The 22,464-nt window shown below is 57.1% G+C and overlaps 7 protein-coding genes across 7 annotated transcripts; 4 read left to right on the top strand and 3 right to left on the bottom strand.

The window, feature by feature from the left end:
* Positions 1-2,928: 2,928 nt before the first annotated feature.
* On the top strand, positions 2,929-3,243 carry CH63R_00117 (Fungal hydrophobin; the record flags this gene model as incomplete). Its single annotated transcript, XM_018295092.1, has 1 exon — positions 2,929-3,243. The coding sequence occupies one exon, from the start codon at positions 2,929-2,931 to the stop codon at positions 3,241-3,243; it is 315 nt and encodes a 104-aa protein (XP_018163454.1).
* A 2,673-nt stretch (positions 3,244-5,916) lies between these two features.
* CH63R_00116 (Stress response protein) lies at positions 5,917-7,853 on the top strand (the record flags this gene model as incomplete). Its single annotated transcript, XM_018295091.1, has 6 exons — positions 5,917-5,992; positions 6,067-6,429; positions 6,497-6,619; positions 6,671-6,729; positions 6,780-6,960; positions 7,015-7,853. 6 exons carry the CDS (start codon positions 5,917-5,919, stop codon positions 7,851-7,853), a joined length of 1,641 nt encoding a protein of 546 aa, XP_018163453.1.
* A 745-nt stretch (positions 7,854-8,598) lies between these two features.
* Positions 8,599-11,252, bottom strand: CH63R_00115 (Fungal tRNA ligase adenylyltransferase; the record flags this gene model as incomplete). The annotated part of the gene is made up of 2 exons (XM_018295090.1): positions 8,599-8,850; positions 8,928-11,252. 2 exons carry the CDS (start codon positions 11,250-11,252, stop codon positions 8,599-8,601), a joined length of 2,577 nt encoding a protein of 858 aa, XP_018163452.1.
* An 883-nt stretch (positions 11,253-12,135) lies between these two features.
* Positions 12,136-12,840, top strand: CH63R_00114 (Ankyrin repeat protein; the record flags this gene model as incomplete). The annotated part of the gene is made up of 1 exon (XM_018295089.1): positions 12,136-12,840. One exon carries the CDS (start codon positions 12,136-12,138, stop codon positions 12,838-12,840), a length of 705 nt encoding a protein of 234 aa, XP_018163451.1.
* A 62-nt stretch (positions 12,841-12,902) lies between these two features.
* On the bottom strand, positions 12,903-13,954 carry CH63R_00113 (Ribonuclease P 40kDa subunit; the record flags this gene model as incomplete). Its single annotated transcript, XM_018295088.1, has 4 exons — positions 12,903-13,417; positions 13,488-13,616; positions 13,680-13,844; positions 13,900-13,954. The coding sequence occupies 4 exons, from the start codon at positions 13,952-13,954 to the stop codon at positions 12,903-12,905; spliced, it is 864 nt and encodes a 287-aa protein (XP_018163450.1).
* A 976-nt stretch (positions 13,955-14,930) lies between these two features.
* Positions 14,931-16,792, top strand: CH63R_00112 (RNA methylase family protein; the record flags this gene model as incomplete). Its single annotated transcript, XM_018295087.1, has 4 exons — positions 14,931-15,044; positions 15,376-16,223; positions 16,334-16,539; positions 16,632-16,792. 4 exons carry the CDS (start codon positions 14,931-14,933, stop codon positions 16,790-16,792), a joined length of 1,329 nt encoding a protein of 442 aa, XP_018163449.1.
* A 457-nt stretch (positions 16,793-17,249) lies between these two features.
* Positions 17,250-18,650, bottom strand: CH63R_00111 (Vacuolar import and degradation protein; the record flags this gene model as incomplete). Its single annotated transcript, XM_018295086.1, has 3 exons — positions 17,250-17,316; positions 17,435-18,018; positions 18,081-18,650. The coding sequence occupies 3 exons, from the start codon at positions 18,648-18,650 to the stop codon at positions 17,250-17,252; spliced, it is 1,221 nt and encodes a 406-aa protein (XP_018163448.1).
* Between the last annotated feature and the right edge of the window lie 3,814 nt (positions 18,651-22,464).

Genomic DNA, 22,464 nt, shown 5'->3' with positions numbered 1-22,464 from the left:
GATGAAATAGGCCAAGGAGGACGGAAGCGTTACCGAGGGCGCGGACCGTCGGCCGGGGGGGGTGGGGAGTTGGACGATGACGCCACTGCGGCTGATGGCGGAGTGAGAAGCTTACTTTTACTGTACCTCTTTCTCACGGTATTATCCCCCTCGTCTTTCCATGGAACAAAGTTGTACGGATGAGAGCCGTCCGTACGAGGTGAGACAACATCGGCCCCGCCCGATCGAGAAGTCCATCCCGCGGCAGGCTCCCATCTGCCGTCCTGGCTTGGATCCGGTTCATGGGCGGGTAATTTTCCGCGGTGATGGTTGCTGTCATGCGACTCCCTGGCCGAGCTGAGATGCTGTTGATCGTTCCTGTCGCGAGTTGTCCGATTCCCATGTCCGTCTGGTACTTGGGATTGTTCAAGGCGAGATCGCCATGGCAGTCTGTCTATTATTGGCATGCCCAGCGACGGGGACATTCGACGAAAACTGAACCAGGGCCAGCTAGCTGCCCAGGGGAAAATGCTGTGTAAGAGCGAATGAAGCAAAGCTGCGTCGCTGGCACCGTCGATCGCTTACCGGCTGAGCCACTCAGCCACGCTCCCTCGTGCCGGCAAGACACGAGGAGGCATGATGGATCAGCGGCCGTTGAGGAAAGGTTCTCACAACGGTCAGAGTGACAACGGCAATCCGACGACGCCGAGATGACGCTGTTCTTTCCCCCCAGAGCCAAAATCATGGATGGCACACCTGGCTCAGGGGTGGTGTGCATGTTTGTGTGTGTGTGTGCCCGGCAATTAAGACGCAGGGGAAGGGCAAATATAGCCCCCAATCCCCGCTTTCCCTTGGCCGTCGTGGCTTTGGTCCTCTCCGTAGGCGCGGACCAACGACATCTCACGACGGGTTCTTGGTGGTTTTGAATTGCTTGGCCGTTTGTTCATTGTTTGGCCGGTCTGGATTATTAGGCGCATACTTGCCCCGTTCTTGTGTGACCGGGTCAGCATCGGGCACAGCCATTTCATCACTTTCGAGGTCCGGTTCTGCCTCATGTTGACGTCTTCTCTCTTCTTGGCCGCCGGACACACGGGGCGTTTCCCTCGTGCGATCCGCACAGCAATGAAAGGTGGGCAACAATAAACATCCCGAGCTTTTTTTGCCATTGCGACCGGGACGGGGGAATACAAGCAGGAGCCGCGGTGACGATCGGGATTTCTTTTGGGAAGCAAGAGGCAGGGAACGGGAGGGCAAGGCGAGCCCGGATGCTACTCTGATGCTCAACGTATCTACGAATCCGTCCGATCGACACTCGCTATTCCCGGTCGAGCTCGAGTCCTCTTGTTCTGGGAGGTCTTGGTTATGCGATTGTGAAGCTTCTTGACCGTAATTCGGAGACCTCGACATGGCCGCTTGTGGAATTGAGGTGGTGCCTGTCGTATGTCTTTGCCTCTCCACACCCACACACACATGCACACGCACACGCCGCCTTGAGCGGTATAACAATTCCTTCAAGGACTGGAAGACTGGCTCTATGTTGAAAGGGCTGCACTGTCGCTGCCTTCCATGCGAGAGGTGAGGTGTCATACGTGGCCGTCTCTGGTCAGTGTTCCAGAAAGGCGACGGCGTGGGCTTGCTGGCTGACGCCCTTGGTCTCGGCCATGTCTAGGAACGAGAGGCTGTCGTCAAACTGTGGGGAGCTCTGTCACAGTCGTTGGTGTAGCCAGCCCAGCCATCATGCGATCCATCGCGTGCAGATGATCGGTAGCGAGTTCTTGGGTGGTCGTCATGCTTTACTAGGGGCCCTGCATCAAACGGCCTGGCTCAGCGTCCAGGAGGCTTCTTCGTCTGTTCCCAACGGCCCGACTGATGTCTCTCATGATCGGCACACGCCTCATGCCGTCTACTTGAAGGAAGCGCGGATGGCATTTGACTGGCCCGCCTCTTCGAGAGCACCGCTATCACGCGGAATACACATTGGATGCCCACACGCCCCTTGGGCACACAGTGCCTGGCCCTACCATGCCCTGCATCAGGAAGCTGTTCGGGCGGAATCCAGAACCTCTCCCTGTCTGTCTACGGACCCGGTAGTGGCTGCAGTCTGCCGGCATTTTGATATGTCTCTGTTTAGCAGCGGCTAGCCGAGTGCTCATCGAGACCTGGTCTCCGCGTGGAATACGTGTGGCTTCTTCCTATCCACTTACACGCTGCAGCCGGGGGGTCCCCTTGTATTGGTGTGTAGGCCACGTTGACCTATGGCATGCGCGAGATGGATGTTTGCTAGCCAAGGTTCCGGCTGAGCGGCCTCAGCCGGCTGGGAAGAGCGAGAATATGTGTAAGCGTGTGTGTGTGTGTGGGACTCTAGGGAAACTCCATGGGGATTCAGGTACCGATTTTGAGGAGCCTTTTCCAGCTTGTACGCTGCCGTGAGCGAGGTTACTTTGAGGGGCGGCTGTCCAGTTCCCATCTCCTAGACCAGGCTGCTACCCCTGAGTTCTGAGAGATAATGCCCGAACGATGAGATCTACAACGCCTTCGTCGTCACTTCCTTCACACATATAGCAAGGGGGGTTCTATGTCTGGTCACGTCCAAGGATTCCGGGTCTGTCACGATGTCACCCTGCTCGAGGGTTTCTGTGGGGAACGACTCGAGACGGCGCCGGTTTGTCTTGTGTGCTATGTCTATACCCTTGGAAACATCGTCATGGAGACGGTGGTGGCCTGTGACGAAGGTCAAGACAACACCCCGTTGTTCTGTAGCCATGTAGCCGGTCTGGTACTTCTATAAAAGAGAGACTATCTCGGCCCCTTGGATATGTGTTCTGCTCTCTTCATCAGCTCATCTCAAGTCAAAAAGCCTCACTCGCAACCTCCTACTTGCCCATCGTCTCCTGAACATTTTTCCATTACCAATACCTGACCCTTACCTCACCGTCCAACGCCGCTAGAATGCAGTTCACCGTCGCCATCGTCGCCCTCTTCGCCGGCGTCGCCCTCTCGGCCCCGGTCATTGAGGAGCGCCAGGTGCCCTACATCCCTTGCTCCGGCCTGTACGCCTCCTCTCAGTGCTGCGCGACGGACGTCCTCGGCATCGCCAACCTCGACTGCGGCACGCCGCCCTCCGCGCCGGCCTCGGCGGACGAGTTTAGCGCCGTCTGCTCCGCCATCGGACAGCGTGCCCGATGCTGCGTCCTGCCTCTTGTGAGTGGAGTCCAGAAGATGCCCAAGCTGCCCACGCACACGATTGCTAATGTTGTTCGATAGTTGGACCAAGGCATCCTTTGCAACACCCCCAGCGGCGTTCAGGACTAAGCGCCTCGTGTAGCGGGTGTAGATGTGAGATGGGCGATCTCACGGCGGCTTCTACGCCTGGGCAAGATCCCGATGCGGCACCGTCTCGAAAGATGTAGTTCTGCTCCGAGTAACATCTGGCTAGCTAGGAGAGCTTTCGAAGATGATTCATGAAAGGGAAAGGCTTGGGTTGTATGATGATGGCTTGTATGTACGAAAGTTATGTCTACTAGTGTATGGAAGTTTTTGTTCAACTCAGTCGACCTCGGCGTTTCACTGATCCCGCAGGCGGCGAGGAGTCGCTGATAGGTGTGTTGGTCGTGCGAGGCGTCGTCTTCCAGGTCAATAACCGACGCTTCTGACGAAGGCTGACCATTGTGGTATCCCAATGATAGCCAATCCAGTTCTCTTACACAAAAGATGAACCTGTCATTGTGAAATATCCGAATGGATGATTGTATATGTAGGTAAGCTCTCCGGAATTGACAGCGTTTCCCTAGAGGCCTACCACCTACACCCGCGCAAGTACGTCGAAATGACAAGAAACAGTTTGTCGTATGGAAGGCGATGATTTGACAGAGTCGCTAAGCCGGCGAGAAAAAGGAATCGGAAATCGAGGTCCGCACGAAACCACATTTAAGACAATTCTATGAGAGTCTATCTGCCACTCAAGCCGCGAGCACGAAGATTAAACGGTACGAATAAGACTGTTCCCCAAGCTTTCCTTTTCGAGCCTGGAGCTCCGGTGCCAATGATGTTGAGAAGAACACTGCGAGGACTGCAAGACAGAGTGATTCAGCAATGACGACGAATGGGCGGGCCTAGGCCCTCGGTCGGTCTAGGGGCGGTTTGGAGGTCGAGCTCTCGGTGAAGGACGGAGGCTCAATCAGAATCTGGCATGTGAGTTTGGCTGTCTGGGAAGGCACTGAGCGCCAGCTGGCAGGGGCGAACGGGAGGGTACCCCACACCTTGACTCCATCCGTTCCATCATGGCCGCCAAGGATCACGATTCACCTCCGTCGTGAGGTGCAACTGGGTGGCGGTGCGGAGAGTGGCTGGTTTTTTTCCCCATCTGTCTCTTCCCTTCCTGTGATGGGGGGGAGGGGGTTCGCTCACCATGACATCACCGGAGCATTTAGTCCTAGCGCACGCCACCACTGGGTTGCTAGGTTGATGGGTTGCTGAGCTCTGTGAAACTGTGAGACAGAGAGACAGCGGGAGAAAGGGAGGGCGAGAGCGCTGAAGTGGTAAGTGTAGGCAAGCAAGCTGCTTCTTTCTGTCTTGGGTTTGAAGCTACAGTATGCCAGACCCTCTCAGCCCCTCCCCCTCTTCTATTCATCAAAATCATTCATCGCAGACATCATTACTTTAGTACTTTATCTGATGGATTGACAGTCTCAATAGCATGGAAAATAGCATGCTGCCTCCCCCCTCCCCCCATTTTCCCCATCAAAGAACTGGTTTCACCGCCCGGGCTCCAAACTGACCTGCAACCTTAATGATCAGCGCTATGCACGTTGTCGTGTAAGCGGCGGTACGTCCCCGTCCCTTCTCTCTCAACCGCGTCGCTAAGGTGTAAGGATCCACTGTCAGGACAGGGGGGGACTACGTCATTCTAAATAAAAAAATGTCGAGCTTCGCGGAGCTCTCTGCTCTCTGAATGGTCGCTCAGGGGAAGCTCCTGCTGCATTGTTGATGCCCTCCCTCATCGCTTTCCAAGCAGACCATCGGGGGAGCGTGTGGCCTGTCCCGGCCGTTGTCATTGCATAGAGCTGACGTGACGGCCCCAAAGCTTTAATCCAGCGGCGGACGCTTGTCCGCCACTGTCTGTCTGGTGGATGTGGGAGCAGAGTGTCTGAGGTTCGTGTGTTCCTGCCATGTACAAAGTGTCTCTCTGCTATCGATACCTACCCAGCTAGTGTCCCCAACCACGGCCTCTAAACGGAAAAAGTACAGAGACTCTGAAGTCCAGCTCAGCAGCTGCAACCACCTATGTACAACAAGACCGGGCGGGGGAAGGAGCGTTTCGCCAGACACGGAGGCAGGCGCGATTGTTCATGTACGCCAGGAACGAATAGAGGGCAAGAGCGAGTGGCCGAAGGACCTTGAGACAGGGCAAGAGGCAAAGTACGTATGTATATACGTACAAACAAACCATTGGCTCAAGGCGTCCCCAGCGACCAGATGCACCCAAATGCAGCCACAATTTCCCACAAACGCACTGCAGTGACGTGATGGATTCCTGCCGTGAATTAGATCATCCGTGGACCGTTCTGTTCGCCGCTTGACGCTCGACGCCTGCAGTGACCCTCCCTGTCGTCAGTCCAACCTAGGTACCTACCTACGGAAGCCCTCCGCCTGCCTGCCTGCCTGCCTGCCCTATCTGCTGCTGTCCCTCCGTCCCATCCCCCCTGCAACCAGCTTCTCGTCCGTCCTCTACGTGTTCCGCCTCCCACATCGACACGACAACAAAAACCACCTACCCCCTTAGCAAAGTTTCCTCCAAATCTCTACTCTCCTGCTTCTTCCTCCTTCACACAAGCCTTGTGATTTCTCTACTCAGTTCTTTCCGGCCTCCCCCCCTCCTTTCGTGATACCCCCAAAGACTCGGCTTCATTGGAAGACTGATCCACAGAAACCACCGCAATGCGTTTCCTCCCCGCCGTCCTGACGGCTTTGACTGCCCAGGGCGTCATCGCGAGCTCCTGGTTCTCCAAGGCTGGTATGTTAAGTCTGCCATGAATGTTCCGTGGGGTTTTTGTGGCGGTCGCCAACTGACAATTATGACTTTCACAGCCTACAACAAATGGCACGAGACGGAGCTTGAGCGCTGGCTCTCCGACCATGACGTCCCTTACCCCACCCCCGCCGACCGCAAGGACCTCGAGAAGCTCATTGAGAGCAACTGGAACGACATCGTCGTCGCTCCCTACAACCTGTGGGACACCGACCGCCTTTCAAACTACCTGAAGGCCAAGGGTCTTCAGACCGAAGGTGCTGCCAAGGCCAACAAGGAGTCCCTTCTCTCCCAGGTCCAGGGAACCTGGTACGAGACCGGTGACCAGGCCCAGAACGCCTATCTCAACGTCAAGGACTGGATCTTGGACAGCTGGACCGACAGCCAGCTCAAGGCCTTTGCCGACAAGCACAGTATTCCTGGTATGTTCTGAATCACACTGGAATTTCCAACTTAAGGGTACAAGACGTGAGACTGACATCATTGTAGTTCCCCAGCCCCGCAACCGTGACAGCATCCTCCAGAAGGCCCGCGCCAACTACGAGACCATTGCTCAGAAGGCTGGCGAGACCGCCTCCTACCCCGGCAACTGGCTGTACGAGACCTGGTCCGGTATGTTTGTAGCAAACCATTCGTCTTTGATCATCGGCTTACACAACGCAGAATCTGATCTCAAGGAGTGGCTCGACACCCATGGCTTCCCCGCCCCTCAGGTCACCAGCGTAAGACACTTGTCATCCTTGGTCTTGCACATGTACTGACAAAACTACAGCGTGACAAGCTGATTGCCTCCGTTCGCCGCAACTCTCGTCTTGCTTCCCTCAAGGCTCAAGAGCAGGCTGCCAGCGCTTCCGCCAGCGCCCAGCAGGCCTACGCTACCCTGACTGACATGGTCATCGATGCCTGGAGCGACTCTCAGCTCAAGGAGTTTGCCGACAAGAACGGTATTCCTGGTAAGTTAATTGTGGCCCATCGTGCCTCCTGAACTAGCATTAACACCCTTGTAGTTCCCCAAGGCACCAAGACCAACGAGCTTAAGGCCCTGATCCGCAAGCACCGCGCCGATTTCCTTCAGAACAACGTTTCTGGCGCCGCTGCCAGCGCCTACGGTGCTGCCACTTCCAACGTTGGCTCGGCTGCCTCCAAGGCCACTGACGGTGTCTCTAACGCTGCTTCTGATGCCTTCAACGCTGCCATTGGCACGTGGTCCGAGAGTCGCCTTAAGGGCTACCTTGATGCTCGCGGTGTTCCCGTTCCCCAGGGATCCAAGACTGATGAACTCCGTGCTCTCGTTCGCAAGAACCAGCACAAGGCTGCCACTGGCTGGAGCGCATGGACCTACGATGATCTTTCCACTGAGAACCTGAGAAAGTACCTTGCTTCGAGCAGCGATGCTACTGTCAAGAAGGTGGCTGAGAAGAAGGATGCCTCTCGCGATGAGCTCGTCAACGCGGCTCAGTCTGCTTACAGCTCCGCCTCGTCTGCTGGCGGTGCCTCGTACGCGTCTGTCACCAGCTACTTCGCCCAGGCCACCGACTCTGCCAAGTCTACTTTGTTCGATACCTGGAGCGAGAGTGAGCTCAAGTCTTACTTGGAAAGCTACGGTGTCAACGTTCCCCAGGGCTCCACTGTCGACGAACTTCGCGCCTACGCCCGCAAGCAGTACACGTACTTCAAGTACGGTACTTCCACGCCTTCGGAGACTCTCTATGCTAAGATCGCTGAGAACGCGAAGGGTACCTGGAACTGGGTTGCCAACCAGGTTGGTCTTGGTGCGGATGTTGCCCAGAAGAAGGCTGCCGACACCAAGAAGGCGGCCGAGAACGCCAAGAAGCAGGAGTTGTAAATGCTCATGCTTCCCGCTTCTTAATACCTGCTTCTCATCAGAAGTGGCGATGGCGACTTTTCGGAGTTGCGGAATTATGACGGATGACAAAATTTGGGTTTCCGGCTTGCTTTAACGATACTTTGCACTTTGAATCGGAATGGTCTGGAGGTGGTTTGCCTTCAGAACTCATGGGTAGTTAGTATCGGCATCGGGTTTCGTTTGCCCCTCCTGCTCGCATGGGGCCAGAACTGTACACTATTCGGTTAGGGATGAGCCATGAGATTAATCGTTACCAATGACTTTGTTTGATGAGCGGTTCTGAGTAAGTGACTGTGTTTCACTGCCATCGCACTAGCATCCGTGTAGGCGATGTTATGCAAGTACCCTAAACCAATACACAGCTTGAAATCAGGCTTTGTGCTCAAGTCTCGTGCCAGGAGTTTACTGTCACATATTCGACAAGTGAGTGTTTTGAGGTGAATTCACAGGACCATTGATCCCAGCAAGCACTTTCGAGGCAACATCTGGCTAATGCCTAAAACACAACTTTTCATCTGGAAAGCCCGAAGTGCTAAACCTCCGGTAATGCTATGCGCACATCATCTCGTCGTAAGCACTACAACCAACCCAAGACCCCTTTTTATCTATGACTGCTTTCAGCACCTGATTTCGGCGGCCTACATTGTTGCGATCTGCTGAGCCCGTGATGGCCCCCATACCTCCTCGCCAGCTCTCCCTCTCTCTCTCTCTTTCTCTCTGTCACTCATCGCGAGAGGACACCTCGGACAGTCCCCTGTAAGACAGGCTTATTGTCGAAGACGACCTCGTCGATGCCCGTGTCTGCGCCGGTACCCTTGTCGAGCCAGCGGGCGAGGAGTTCATTGCTCTCCTTGGGCTTGACCGACTCGTCGCGTGTGCCGACGGTGATGTGTGCGACGTTGTTGGTGCACTGCCACTGACCCGAGGGGTCGACGAGGCGCACAACGATGGCCATGACACGGTCGTCGAAGACAGCCTGCGAGGGGAAAGGGAAGGGTTAGTTGGTTCCTGTGTACTTGGGGATTTGTAAAGGGGTAAAGGCGGGAGACTCACTCTCTCAAGCTCGACGGCGCACTCGCCCAGGGCTTGGGCGCTGGCGGCCTCCTGGTTGCCGCCGGCCGCCTTTTCTGCCTCGGCGTGGATGGCCAGGTACTTGGACCACAACTCCGAGTTGTCTTTAGAGCTGGCACGGTGCATCAGGGTGACGTGGAATTTTGGCTGAACGCGGCGGGTCTGGAAGAGCTGCTTGTAGAAGCGCGAGGTGGGCATTCCGGCCTTGTTGAAGGCGCCGTCGAGCACACCACGGATCTCGTTGGCGGGGACGTCGACCGACATGTACTCGAGGGGCTTCTTCTTCTTGGGCTTGCCGCCCGGCTGGTTTTGGGCGGCGGCCCCCGCGGGCCTGTCCTTGCGCGGGCCGCGGTCGGGGATGTTGTGCTTAAACTCGGGCTTGTACTCGTCAAAGGCGGAGCGGATGGCCTCGTCGAGGCGCTCGGCTGGGGGCACCTCGGGAACGAGGTTCGGGTACATGGCGTGAAGGCCGGCGATGACCTTTTCGAGGTTCTCGCGGCTGCCGGCGGTGGGGTCGAGGTGAATGATGTTGTCGAAGCCGTCGTCGGGCGGGGAGAAAGGAACGACGGGCTCGAAGCGGGTGACGAAGCCCTCCATGACGCCGAGGAACTTTTCGGCGTCGGTGGCGGCGTGGATGGTCTGGTGGTTGTCGCCGCGGGCAAGGACGCGCTCCTGGGTGACGCGGCGGACCTCGTCGAGGTTGGCATCGTCGTGGGCGAAGTAGAGGGCGACGAGGCGGGCCGTCTGGTGCTGGACCTTGACATCGGTGAGGATCTGACGGCGCTCGTGCTTCTGGGCGTTGTTACGGTCGGCGACGACGACAGGGACGTCGCGGAGCAGGTCGAGAACGGCCTTTGTGAAGCGTGGCGGGCGGCCCTTGCCCGAGATGTTGTCGTTCTGGACGTGACCCCAGCCGAAGAGGTGTTGCAGGGCGACGGCGATGGTGGTCTTGCCGCAGCCGATGGTGGCGATGGGCACGAGGATGACGTCCCGGGCGACTTCGGGGCGGACGGTGGCGGCGGCGGACACGTCCGAGAGCTCGAGGTTGGCGGCGTCGGCGCCCTTGATATTCTTGAAGGCGAGGAAGTCGTTGCGCAGGGCGATGATGCCGTGGTTCTGCTGGTAGAGCTTGGCGAGGTCCTTGTCGGCCTGGAGGCGGCGGCGGGCGTAGAGGAGGTACTCCTCGGTGATCTTGATGTGCTTCTTGTAGCGCGGTGGCTTGCCCGTGATCATGGCCTTGGTGCACTCTCTCCACTGGCGGTACATTAGGTAAGGCTCTTCGAACTTGTACTTGAAGAACCAGTCGCGGTAAGGGGCCGAGGCCGGGTCGTGGCTCTCCTTGCAGCGGATGACGAAACCCTCGACGTCGCGGTCGCCGTAGGCGCCCGTCTCGGCAACCTGCTCGAGGAAGGCCTTGACCTCGTTGACGTCGTGCATGGTGATGAGGCCGACCTGGCGGAAGCCCCAGGCATCGCCGAAGGACTGAACCAGGGTGCTAGGGTAGGTGACGAACTCAGGCAGGTTGAGGTTGATGCCGTGGATGTACAGGCCAGCCTTGTCCGGACCGTACTCGAGGATGTGCTCTTCGAAGGCGTCGTCACAGAGCTCGGCGACGGCGGTGGCGTTGCGGTCGCGCAGCTCCCTGGCGAGGTCCTCTTTGGTCTTGCCCAGGGCGGCCAGCTGCTTCTCGATCATGCGCTCTCCGGCGATGGCGTGGCTGATGTCGGAGTCGCCTCTCTCACCGGTCGAGTGCTTGCTGCAGACGAGCAGGGTGCCGTCCTCAAGGCCCGAGACGAAGATGATGCAGCCGTTCTCCTTGAGGGTGAGCTCGTACGGCCCCCTCGTGCGCGTGAGTATGTTCTCCCACTTTGTCTCGGGGACCTCGCCGACGTTGAAGAACTTGTCGTAGCCACGCACGACGATCTCGGGCTCGTTGCCCCGGTTCTTTGTTGTAAAGAGGCCGCGGGCGTAGGTGGGCAGGTCTTTCTTCTTGTAGTCCCACTCCTGCATCTTCCACGAGTCGACGACGACGCCATCCTGGGACGTCTTTACGTCGAACGACGTCTTCTTACAGGAGAAGCCTCCGGCTTTGGACTTGCTGAGCTTCTTGGCGCCGTCAAGGGCGCGCACCATGCTGGCGACCTTTTCGACGTCCTGGGGAACATAGGGGGCCTTGGGCAAGGGCGCTGCCTCTGCTGTTGTTGCTGTTGCCATGGCTGCGGAGAAGAGGCGGGTATTTGTGGTTGAGAAAGGGAGTAGAGATGGTCTAGAAGCGAAGAAGATGGGAGCCCGGCGGGCGATGAACATGAAGAGAGAAAGACAAGCGGTGACTCCTGCCTGACTGATGCCTGTCTGTTCTATCAGAAGAGAGAACGGGTTGTGTGTGTATGGTAATGGCCTCACTTGATATATCGTCAAGGACGATGTTTGCTTTTGTAGGCAAGGATGGCAGCCTAGGTAGGCCGAGATTTCGAACGCAACAAACAGGAGGTGAGTCACTTCACTTGCTCTTGTTGGGTATTTCTGTCAAGCGGCCTCAATCGGAGGTGTGGCTTTTGCCTTGGGAAACAGAGAAAGAGAGAAAAAGGGACAGACAGAGAGTCCTCAGTACCCAAGGTCAGGTAAGGTAAGATGAGATGAGATGAGATGAGGGTCAGTCCGTCCGTCGTCAGTCAGTCACACCGGCAGCCACGCACAGGGGGTGAGATCAGATAATGGGAACTTGCATTTGCGCTTTCCACATCTGGGAGGGTTCAAAAATGAGCCTCGGACGTTGGCGCTGCTGTGGTCGCAGGGCACACTACACTGCCTGGATAAGTACCTAGGTACTTACTTACCAGAGGGTTAAGATAGATAGGGCCATTAGCGGCTGCAGTGCGAGGAGTGGAGGGGCCAGTTGCTTGTTCAGGGCCTTCAACCCCCTGGGCCGCTAGGAGCGCTAATGCCCTTTCGGAAGGCGGTAGGACTGACTTGGAGGGGTGGGGTATGCGTCACACCAGGAGCTCCCCGCATCGCACGGCAGAAAATTTCCCATTCGCACCCCATTGCATTCATCGCGTCGCATCTCCATCGAGAACAGATACGCCTGCGCCACCTTCAGATTTGGCCTCAATTTCTTCCATTTCACACAAACTACTACCAAGTAGCCAACCAAACCAGACACCCAAAGGCCAAGCCACCACAACTAAAGATGGCCTCCAACCCCTACCTCCTCGCCGCCGACAACCCCGCGGCCCTGCTCACGCTCCTCCGCGAGAACCCCGCCATCGCCGCGGGCCAGGACGAGCACGGCTACTCTCTCGTCCACGCCGCCGCGAGCTACAACCACCTCGATCTCTTGCGTGCTCTGGTCCGGGAGTTCGGCGTCAATGTCGACCTGAGGGACGAGGACGAGGAGACGGCTCTGTTCGTCGTCGAGACCGTCGAGGCGGCAAAGTGCCTCGTCGAGGAGCTGGGCGCCGACATCAACGCCAAGGGTGCCGACGGTATCACCGCCAGCCAGAAGATCGAGGGCGAGGCCGACTACCCCGAAGTCGCACAGTACCTCAACGGCATCGAGTCCCAACGAACTGCCGCTGCCGCCGCCGCCGCCGCCGCCGAGGGTGATGTCCAAACCACCGCAGCCCAAACCACCGAAGCATCCGACACTGCCGCACCGCCCGTCGACATGCCGCCCGTCCCTGAGGGTCTCGCTGTGACGCTTGGCACAATGGATCAGGCCGACGAGGTCCCCGACGAGGTCGACCCCGAGTTCAAGCGCCGGATAGAACAGCTGGCCGAGAGAGAGGACTTCCACACGGACGAGGGCCAGGCCGAGCTGCGCCGCCTCATCGAGGACGCCATCCTCGACCAGGGCCTGGGCGACGAGCGTAGCGTGCGTCAGAAGCAGGGTTAAGGAGAGCAGAAAGCGGAGAAGAAGAAGAAGAAGAAGAAAAACGAGGTAGCCAATCGCAGTGTTTAATCGTCGCTCTTGATTTCCCAAAACAGGTAATGCCCGGGGGACTCGGGCGGCCGGAGGAACGCGATTTCGGGGCTATCGCCAGCCATGCCCTTGGAAAAGGACGTTGCGCTGAGGGAGAGCCAGGTCCGCGACGGCAGGGCGACGAGGGCATGGATTAGGACGCTCCGAACCCAGTCTGAGGTGAAGAAGCCCTGCCACGTGATCTTGCAGACGTTCAAGTGCGCTGCGGCGTCAGCGCCGGCTTCGGCGTCGAGGCTGCCTGGGACCTGGTAGCGCGAGAGATAGGGGTCGACGGTGTCTCCGGCCTCGACGCGGGGGCTCTGCAGACGGACCAGGGACAGCCATTCGTACGTCTCCGTGGCAAAGTCTTCGAGGGCGAGCCTGTCGCCGTTCTGAATCATGTCGGCAGGGATCGCCAGCGGCGCCGTCTTAACATGCATGCCGGGCACAAGGGCGGGCTCACAGGTGTATCGTGTTGGGAAATACGGATCCAGAGGGTCTGGCGAGGGCGCTGAACTATGTTAGAATAGCCAATCAGGTAGAAAGCAAACGCGCGAGCGAACGCGCAGGTAGCGGCTTACTGGTAGTCGCGGCGTTGCAGAACAACCACGTCACGGGCGTGTTGAGAGCATTTTTGCATGCATAGACGAGTCTGTCGAACCCCTTTTTGCCGTGAAGCATCGACGGGTCTCGGAGCTGGTAGCTCACAACTGTGAAGGGATTGATTAGTCTCTATCATATTACGAAAGTGATGACAGTTGCTGTCCGCTCACCCCATCTCGGTTTGAGGCCTCTCTTCCCCTTGACGCCGTGAGGCTTGCCCACTAGGCCGGCACGCTCGTACGTCTCCTTGTCGAGGTACATTGTAAGCAGGCCCTCGTGGAGGGAGAAGACGTTTTCGACGGTCGTCCTGCCCTCGGAGAGCATGAGGACATTGCCTGGTCGCAAGTCAGCCCTCCCATCACAATTCGCGCGCTCAACCGAGTGACGGACCTCTCTTGATGTACTCGTTGAAGAAGGCACCGTCCAGCACCTGGCCGAGGGTCATGATGACGCGGTGGAACGTCGGCGCAGCGAGTTCCTTGACAAGCTTCTGGCGGACCAACTCATAACACTCTTGAGGCAGGACGAGTTCAACCTGATTTTGTCAGTAGTGGGCGCTCTCCTACGAGAAGAGTATTCAGTGTGAAGACACACACACACACCTTGTGATTGAATTCCTGGCTCAGGATAGGCGCCCACGGCTTCCCCTTGGTGGGTAGCTGCTTCGGCTCGACGTGGGCCATGGTGCCGTAGGTGACGAAGCATTTCGACGCCTGGTAGACGCTGGGTGTTGGGAACGACAGCATTGGACTTCAACTTTGGGGGTATGCCTTGGTATGTTTTTAGACTGTTAATTGGTTGGGTTGTTGCGAGGCCACTGCCGGCGTGTCGAGGATTGGGAGAGCTCTATGTCGCAAAATCGAGAAATGCAGATGAATGTTCTATTGACACACCTGACGTGTGCGGGTAAACAGGCTACCCCACTTTAAGCCATTGCCCAGGCCTTGAACCGACTCCTGCCAGTCTATAAACACGTCAGGGCGTGGGCGTGCACGAGTGACTCTCCACCGAAAATGCCATTTCTGGCGCCGCCCAAACCCGCCGAGTCAGCGGCCTTCGAAGACGATGCAAGAAGTCCGAGTTCGTCCAACAACACCACTAGAGATTCGCACATTGAAACCCTGCAGTATCTTGATTGACGGTCTCCTCCTCTTGTGAGTGAGCACGGGGTTTAGGAAATCTCATAGACGCCACATGCATCACAGCTAACACGCCTTAGCAGTCCAACAAAACAAAACAAAAAAGGCCACGGGCGCAAACGAGGGGCACTTTTTTTTTTTTTTAACCACCCCGCGCTCCGGACCTGCATTTTTCTCGGCTGCCCCTCCTCTCTCACTCAGTCTCTGAGTGAGTGGCACTTCGGACCCCGAGTACACGACCCGGCGCAACACGGCCAGGGACAGAACCGGCGACGGCCCAGCATGGAGTACCTCGTCCGCTTCTCGCAGGCCCACGAGTCCTTCCGGCTCCCGGAGTTGCAGGCCCTCGCCGACCTGGAGGGGATCGACATGAAGGTGGTCGAGTACAGCCCTGATGTGAGTTTTCTTCAACCGTGTGTTTTTTGGTGATGGTCTCGTGAGAGGTTCTCGAGTGAGCTTTTGTCCCACCGTATCTGTAATCATATTTCGAAAAAGAAGTAAACTCTGCATTGGGAATTGGGTCGTTCGTCATAAGGATGTTTCTTGTCTTTGGTCCAATAAACGTTGAAGCATCAACAAAATCTTGCTCTCACTCTCATCTCATCTCATTTCTTGACAACACACACAAACACACAAACACCCTTCATGAGCTTCGCACTCCGCCCTATCAACCAACCTAAGCATCGCTTCAAACGCAGACCTGGCTAACAAAAAATTTAAAAAACAGTCTCCCTTCTGCATAATTACCCTCCCGTCCCCTTCCCTCGCCCCGCGTCTCATCGCCCGCTCCCTTCTCACACAATCGATCCATCTCCTCCTTGCCTCGGCGCCCTCTCACGAAGCCATCCACGAGGCCCTCAGGCCATCCGTTAACTCCCCGACGCCGACCTCCTTCGACTGGTCTTCCGTCTCGGCATCCTCCTTCAAGTTCTCCCTTGATACCTACCAGACCTCCCGCCCGCACGCCGAGTTCGTCGCCCTCATCAACGCGTTCCGCTACCTGCCCCTCCGCGGGCCCATCAACCTCAAGACGCCCGACATCGAGCTCACAATCTTCGAGGACTGGGACCTCCACGGCCCGGCCCCGAAGCGCGTCCACTTCGGCCGTCACCTCGCCTCCGGCGCCCGCCACCTGTCCCTCACCTACGACCTCAAGAAGCGGGGGTACATCAGCACCACCTCCATGGACTCGGAGCTCGCCCTTGTCACCGCGAACCTCGCCCACGCCGCGCCCGGCAGGCTCTTCTACGACCCCTTCGTCGGCACGGGCTCCTTCCCCATCGCCTGCGCCCACTTCGGCGCCCTCGGCTTCGGCAGCGACATCGACGGCCGCAGCATCCGCGGCGCCGGCGGGGACCGCAGCGTCAGGGGCAACTTTGCGCAGTACGGCCTGCTGGATCGCGTTGGTGAGTTCTGGACCGCCGACCTGACCAACACTCCCGTCAGGAAAACCCGGTGGCTCGACGGCATTGTGTGCGATCCGCCGTACGGCGTGAGGGAGGGTCTGCGCGTGTTGGGGTGCCGGGACCCGGAAAAGACGCCGTGGGTCGTCGAGGCCGGGAAGCAGCGGTACAAGTAAGTTGTTGATGACCACTGGTTTCGCCTTTACTGGTGGCCCCCTTTACCCCCTATTCCCACGGAATCCCTTGTCCCCCCACCGACGAACCTCGTCTAACATCCCCCAGATCGGGAGACTTCATCGCCCCGAAGAAGCCGTACAGCTTTCTCGTCATGCTCGACGACATCCTCCAGTTCGCCTCCGACACCCTCGTCGACGGCGGCCGCCTCTCCTTCTGGATGCCCACCGCCAACGACGAGGACCAGGAGATCCCCACGCCGCAACACCCTCGCCTCGAGATCGTCGTCACGTGTGTGCAGCCCTTCAACAAATGTGAGTTTCTCTTTTGCAGACTGTCCTGCCTATCACGACTTGTCTTCGTTTCACGATTGCTTCTGTCTTGCTAACCTGACTTTCTCTCCAAGGGTCTCGGAGACTCATCACATACCGGCGCATCCCCGACAGCCAGGTTGATCCGGAGAAGCTGGCCGCCTATAAGCGTACATTCGTGGCGGGAACAACAGCGGATGAGCTGAACCCTTTCCGAAAGGGTTACTTCACCAAGTTCGAAAAAGAGGAAGCCTAGTGATAGAGGAGGAGGAAGAAGAAGAAGAAGAAGAAGAAGAAGAAAAGCCACGTACATACAGCCCCTCCCAGAAAAAGAAAAAAACTTTGAAAATGAGACCCATTCTCCTTTGATGATGCCTTGTCCGTGCCTGATAAGAAATACTATGAATATGTTTGTGTATCTCTCTCTCTCTTCCCCCGCCCCTCTCCGTACCTAGGCGTCGTAACCCTCCTTATCGTAGCCGGCCTTGAACTATTCCTCCTTATACCCAAGGCGCACCAAGGCATCGTCATTTGATATCATTTGCAAAATCAAAGAGACGAGAAAATGAAAAGAGAAAAAAAGTGGGAGTGGCATGCGTCCAAGCAGATATACTCCCGCGCGCTGCATGAGGCTGCAATCGCGCTTGTGCCTCCTTCACTCCAGCCCGCCGAGCCCTGCGACTTCCAAGGAAGCCGGTCTGGGTCTCGGAATCTCATCTGAATTCCATGGCACCGAAGCAGCCCCTATCCTCCACGTGCTTGAGCTCGAGCTGCTGAAACCTGGTGGCGGCGGTTTTGTTAGCGAACCAAGAAGAAAAAAGCAAGCAGTAAAAAAGTAATAAAAAAAACGTAAAAGGAGGGACCAAAGAGCAAGTTCGGGGCAATCGTCGGCACGTACTTTTCGCTTTTGGAGTGGAAGTAGATTCCACTCACTTCACCCTTGATCTGGTTGAAGCAAATGTAGTAGAAGCCCTCGAAGCTGGCGCCGGAAATGGTGCGCACGCGGTGGTCAGGGACGAGGAAGTGTTCCTTCCAGCGCATAAATATGTTCTCGCGCTGGGCGACGTCGCGGATCACCACAGGGCCCTTGCGCGCCTGCTTCTGGAACGGGCGGAAGGCGTTGAACTTGGCCCAGTGGTTCAGGTCGATCTTGTCGGTGGCGCCCCAGCTCTCGTGGTTGGTGATGAAGCTGTATTTCGTGCCAATGATTTCGCCCTCAAAGTACGTCGTCAATGTGGGGTGGTCTTCGGTGAGGCCTGCATGTGCGCATACGCGCACAGAGTTTAGCAAACGGTTACATGAGGGGGGGCGGGGAAGCCAGCCGTCCGCACCTTGGATTCGTAAGTATCCGCACAGGAAGGATTCCCTCAGGTCAACGTGCTTGATTTCGACCTGCACGTCGTACACCTGTCGTTCCGATTGCTGTGTCCCGTGGAACTTGCTCCCAGGGCGCAAGAACGATGATGCAGTTGCCGGAATGACCTGTCGCATGTCAGTTGACAGTGCAATCAATAAAACGTGTATATGCATCGCCAGATACCTACCCGCATGTTGGAAAAATCTGGACCCATGGAAGGAGCCATGAGCTCCTCTTCCCATACGTCGTCGGCATCCAAGTCCACGCCCTTGCCGTCGTCGTGCATCGATGTTGGCGACAGCCTGGGGTCGCCATGCCGCCTCGTGCCATCTTGTCGGGACGTCCTCGACCTGTTACCGGCCAAGTGGCCCTCCTCGTCGGACTCTGCATGCTTGAACGACTCCATATCTGCCGCCGGCGATGAGTGGGCGGTGCCGGTGCCGCCCGACTGCGGCCTCGGTGACATCGTGGTGGAGCGGGAGGAGGACACGGCGGATGCGGGCTCGTCGTCGATGATGACCTCTGTGCTCATGCCCTCGGCTTGCGACATTGGAGCGCTGACGGGGGCGGGGGAAGCGTCCTCGTCCATGCGGTCGTCGTGATGGGTGTCCATCTCGGCAGGGCCTTGGTTTGCATCGGTAGGCGGGCGCCAGCTGCGTTGCGGGGTTCGTGAGCTGCTGTCTTCAGGACATGTCGAGAAACTGTGGGATCGGGGTGAATGAGGGTCGGGAGGAGGATTGGATGAAGGAGTGGGCATGTTGGGCGGGAGGAAGTTCGGGGTCGCGTGTCGTCGAGTGCGGCGGGTGGTGGAGATGTCGATGTCGGGCGATGGGGTTTGGTCGCGTCAACGGGGAACGGAACGGCTGCGGCTTTACCGCCGGCAGGGGTAGTAGGGGGGCTCCGCAATGATGGCAGCAGGGGGACAAGAGGAGCTTTGGGGTTAAGTAAAGGATCGAGGGTTGTTGGTCGGTGTTTTGAAGGCGCAGTGGCAGGCGACGTCAGGGTTCGTTTGCGAGCGATCGCGGGTTCGTGTGTGACTCGGTCGAGAGGATGATGAAGAGAAGCGATCCAGGCCAGTTGCTAGTTGGAGCAGTCGGTGACACAAGGGACTACAAAATCACAGGCCCGACAAGCGAGAGATAGCGGTCGGGGGGGAGGCTCGAGAAGGGTATTGGTCGAGACGAATGCTACCCCAGAAACCCGCAGGATACTGAGTTCGCGAGGACAGGTCGTAGAGAGAAGATGCCGACGTTGGTTGATGGGAGTTGTCATCCGCAAAGGTCAAAGCAAGTCAATGATGCGTAAAGCTCGTCGCAGATGACAAAGTCTTTTGACTTTGAGGGAATAATATCGAGTGCAGGACGACAACAGCAGCAGCAAGTGCAACAGATGGGTGGATGGATGACTGATGTGACAGAAGCGAAATCGGTCGAGGCAGACTGGAAGTGGAAGAAATGAAAGTGGTTGCACGCAGCAGCAGCAGCAGCAGTAGCAGCAGCAGCAACGGCACCGGTTGGAATGACAGCGGAGGGGGGGTGATTTTCGGATTGGGGGAAGGGAGACAGATACACTCAGACGCATACAGACAGACGGGAACACGGAGGACTGGAGGGACTGGACAGTATCTGTACCTACAGACAGTACGTACAGTTTATCGTTAGAAAGGGTGCCGGGATGGGGGTGTAATGGGAATGAGAGAAATGGGGGTGACCGGGAAGGAGGGACGACGACGACGAGGGATGGGATGGGACGGGAAGGGCCTCCTCAGCTGCGTCGATTGGACACAGAACGGCATTGATGATGAGGGGTTTGGCTTCCCTCTGTCTGTTTTCTTCAACTGGGGCATCATTACAAGTTGGTGTGTATCATGACATGAGACTGAGTAGCTTGAACCCCCGTTGTAAGCAAAGGCAATCAATCTACTACGGCGACTTACACCAATCCTCTCTTTTTTTCCTTCCTGGAAAGAATGCAGATGAGAGTAAGCGTACCTACATGAAATGGGGGTCAATGAGTGAGTGAGAATGCGCGAGAGAGTGGGTAAGGGTCAAGGGCCAAGGCAGAGGCGGGCGGAAGACGGGGAGGCAGGTGCAGTCAATGCATTGCAGCCGATGACGCCTGCGTCCCCCGCCTTCTGTCTGCCCACAACCTTCTCTCCACCATCACTCACCACCATGAACATCACCACCATCATCAACTGGACTTTCAGTGCAGGGAGCAAAAGGAAGGGAAGAAAAAAATAGGAGCAAAAGGAAATGGCGACAGCAAGCCACAGAGAGGGCCACGCATCGTTTACCGCTAGCCACGTTGGAAGGGGGCCCGACATGTGTCATTTCTCCGCTGTCACGCCTCGCCCGCCGCAGAATGTGGTTTGCGCCTCTTTTTCTCTCCCCTCTTGTCTGTCTGTCTGTCACTCTTCCTTCTGCCACTCCATCCCGTCTGCTACCGCTGTCGCTGTCGCTTCAGGCGGCTCGACCCTGCCACGCGCTGGCTGAATGTGGTGCGCTACCTGGGCCAACTGGTCTAGCTCGTCTAGCTGATGGCATTATGCCCACCGTCTGCAGATAGTGTGGCTTGAAGGCTTGGAGGAACAGCCTGCTGGGCCGCAAGCGTCGCAGGGACCCTGGGACACATCACTCAATGGGACCGCCGGCCGCTGGCCGACATGGCAACTGGCAGCAGCGAACCGTCGCCAGCCCCGCCAACTCACCAACTCACGCACACGCACACGCACAAAAGTCGCAACTGACGCCCTGCCTAGCGCTTCTCTGTCTATGCCACTCACTCCCTCACTCACCAACTCACTCACCAACTCACTCACCAACTCACTCACCCACTCACTCATCCACTCGCACCGAAAACGAACCCACTGAGACGAAACCTCGGCGGTCTGCATGCACTGAGAAACCTCGCGTGCCCTGTTGCTCCCCTCTCCCGTTTCTGCATCAGCATGCGGTTCTGTTTTTCTCGGAGGTCAAGGCTTTGTCCTTCGTCGGGCTTGCGGGTTCTTCTCAGCGCCCGTTTCCCTCCTCGTCCAGCCTTCGCGACGGGACGGCGGCTTCGGCAGGGCGCTGAATGCATCTCGCTGCGAGCACAGACTGGGGCCAAACTCTGTGCTCCTGCAGCGACTCTCTTTTCCATTTTCCTGCATCAGGCCCTCAGACACTGTCCAAGCACCTCTCTCATGATCTCATTTCGCGCCTACACTAACGAATTAGCACATGCTCGTGGAGCTGTAACCCCAGCCTTAAATTGCCCTGGGGTTAGTCAGAGTCTGCTGTTCAGCCTCCCACCTGGCTTTTGAAGTCCCATCTTGATCTCTCGTCCACAGCTCTAGTCAGATGGGCAGGCAACTCCAAGTCAGGTCTCAGCCTCATGTGAAGAGGGCTGTGCAAGTTGGCACATTCATCCCTTACTCGCCAAATACCCCTCCGTCTGAGTCCGACTCCAACAGCTAGCTAGTTCCTTGCCATCATCTGTGAACCCCCTATCCTCGCATTCTTTGTGCTGCTGGTCTGCTGTTCTGCTGTTGTCAAGTGTCTCTGAGCATCAAGGTGCCGCCGTATGATGGATGGATGCATCTACCAAACGAAGTACACTATTCGCCCCTGTTCCAGTTGGAAGCTCTGCTCGGCATCACCCGAAAAGAATGCTTAAAAAAGTTTCGCGAGTATCAAACTTTGAGAGTCATCGCAGCCACCCACCCACACACCCCTTCGCATGAGAGGCACTTTGGGATCGGCATCGCCGCCAAACGCGCCGCCAACGTCTGCCCTGTTCTTCCATGCCTTCTTCTGGCGCGATCCCAACGCCGGGCACCAGCGCAACCCGCCACGCCATCAACGACCTTTCCCCCTGCAAGCCTTGTCGGCTATCTAGGTAGTGCAACAAGCAGCCCGCAACAGCCGCCGTTCGTCCCAGCCGAAGGTGCTTGTAAGTCGCACAGAGGAACACGACTTGCCTAGTCTCGAACGGCACCCGTTCCCGGGTCTAACCCGGATTTGCCGCCGTTCGCCTGGCATGCGAACTGCAACACCTCAGTTCCTCAAACCAAGTGCGACAGACATCCCAATTCAGAAGGGCGATCTGACCGAGTACCTGCGTCTATTTTCTGACAGCGGGCCGCATGTCACCTACGATAGAAAAAAAAATCAAAATTCGAAATAAAGAGGTCAAACGCAACTACGCGCCTCCTGCGTTCCGTCGTCATTCCGCGCCGCAACTCTTTGGATCTCAAGTCGAGTGTGGAAGGGGCTCGTGCGTCCTTGCATTTATAACAGTAAGAAAACAAAGGCGAAAAACATAGCTCGTAAATTTTTTTTCCAGGGGACACATGACCGCAGGTCATGCAGTCTCGTCAAGTCTACCTCAAAATATGGGACGACGGGCAGGACTCCTGAATTGTCCGCCTGCCCGTCCGTCCGTTCGCCAGCTCATCGTCTGAGCTGGAAGGGTCCAAGAACCCTCACCTCCATGCGTCCAACATGCGTGTTTTTCTCATCTTCTAGAAAGAGAGGAAAATTGTTGCTCCGCAGGTCTCATGCGGTCTTTCGTCATGGTCGTCTCGTAGC

This window comes from Colletotrichum higginsianum, chromosome 1, assembly GCF_001672515.1.
Source record: "Colletotrichum higginsianum IMI 349063 chromosome 1, whole genome shotgun sequence".
Taxonomy (NCBI): Eukaryota; Fungi; Ascomycota; class Sordariomycetes; order Glomerellales; family Glomerellaceae; genus Colletotrichum; species Colletotrichum higginsianum.
The sequence above is the reverse complement of the archived record's forward strand: the minus strand, read 5'-3'. Positions and strand labels throughout refer to the sequence as shown.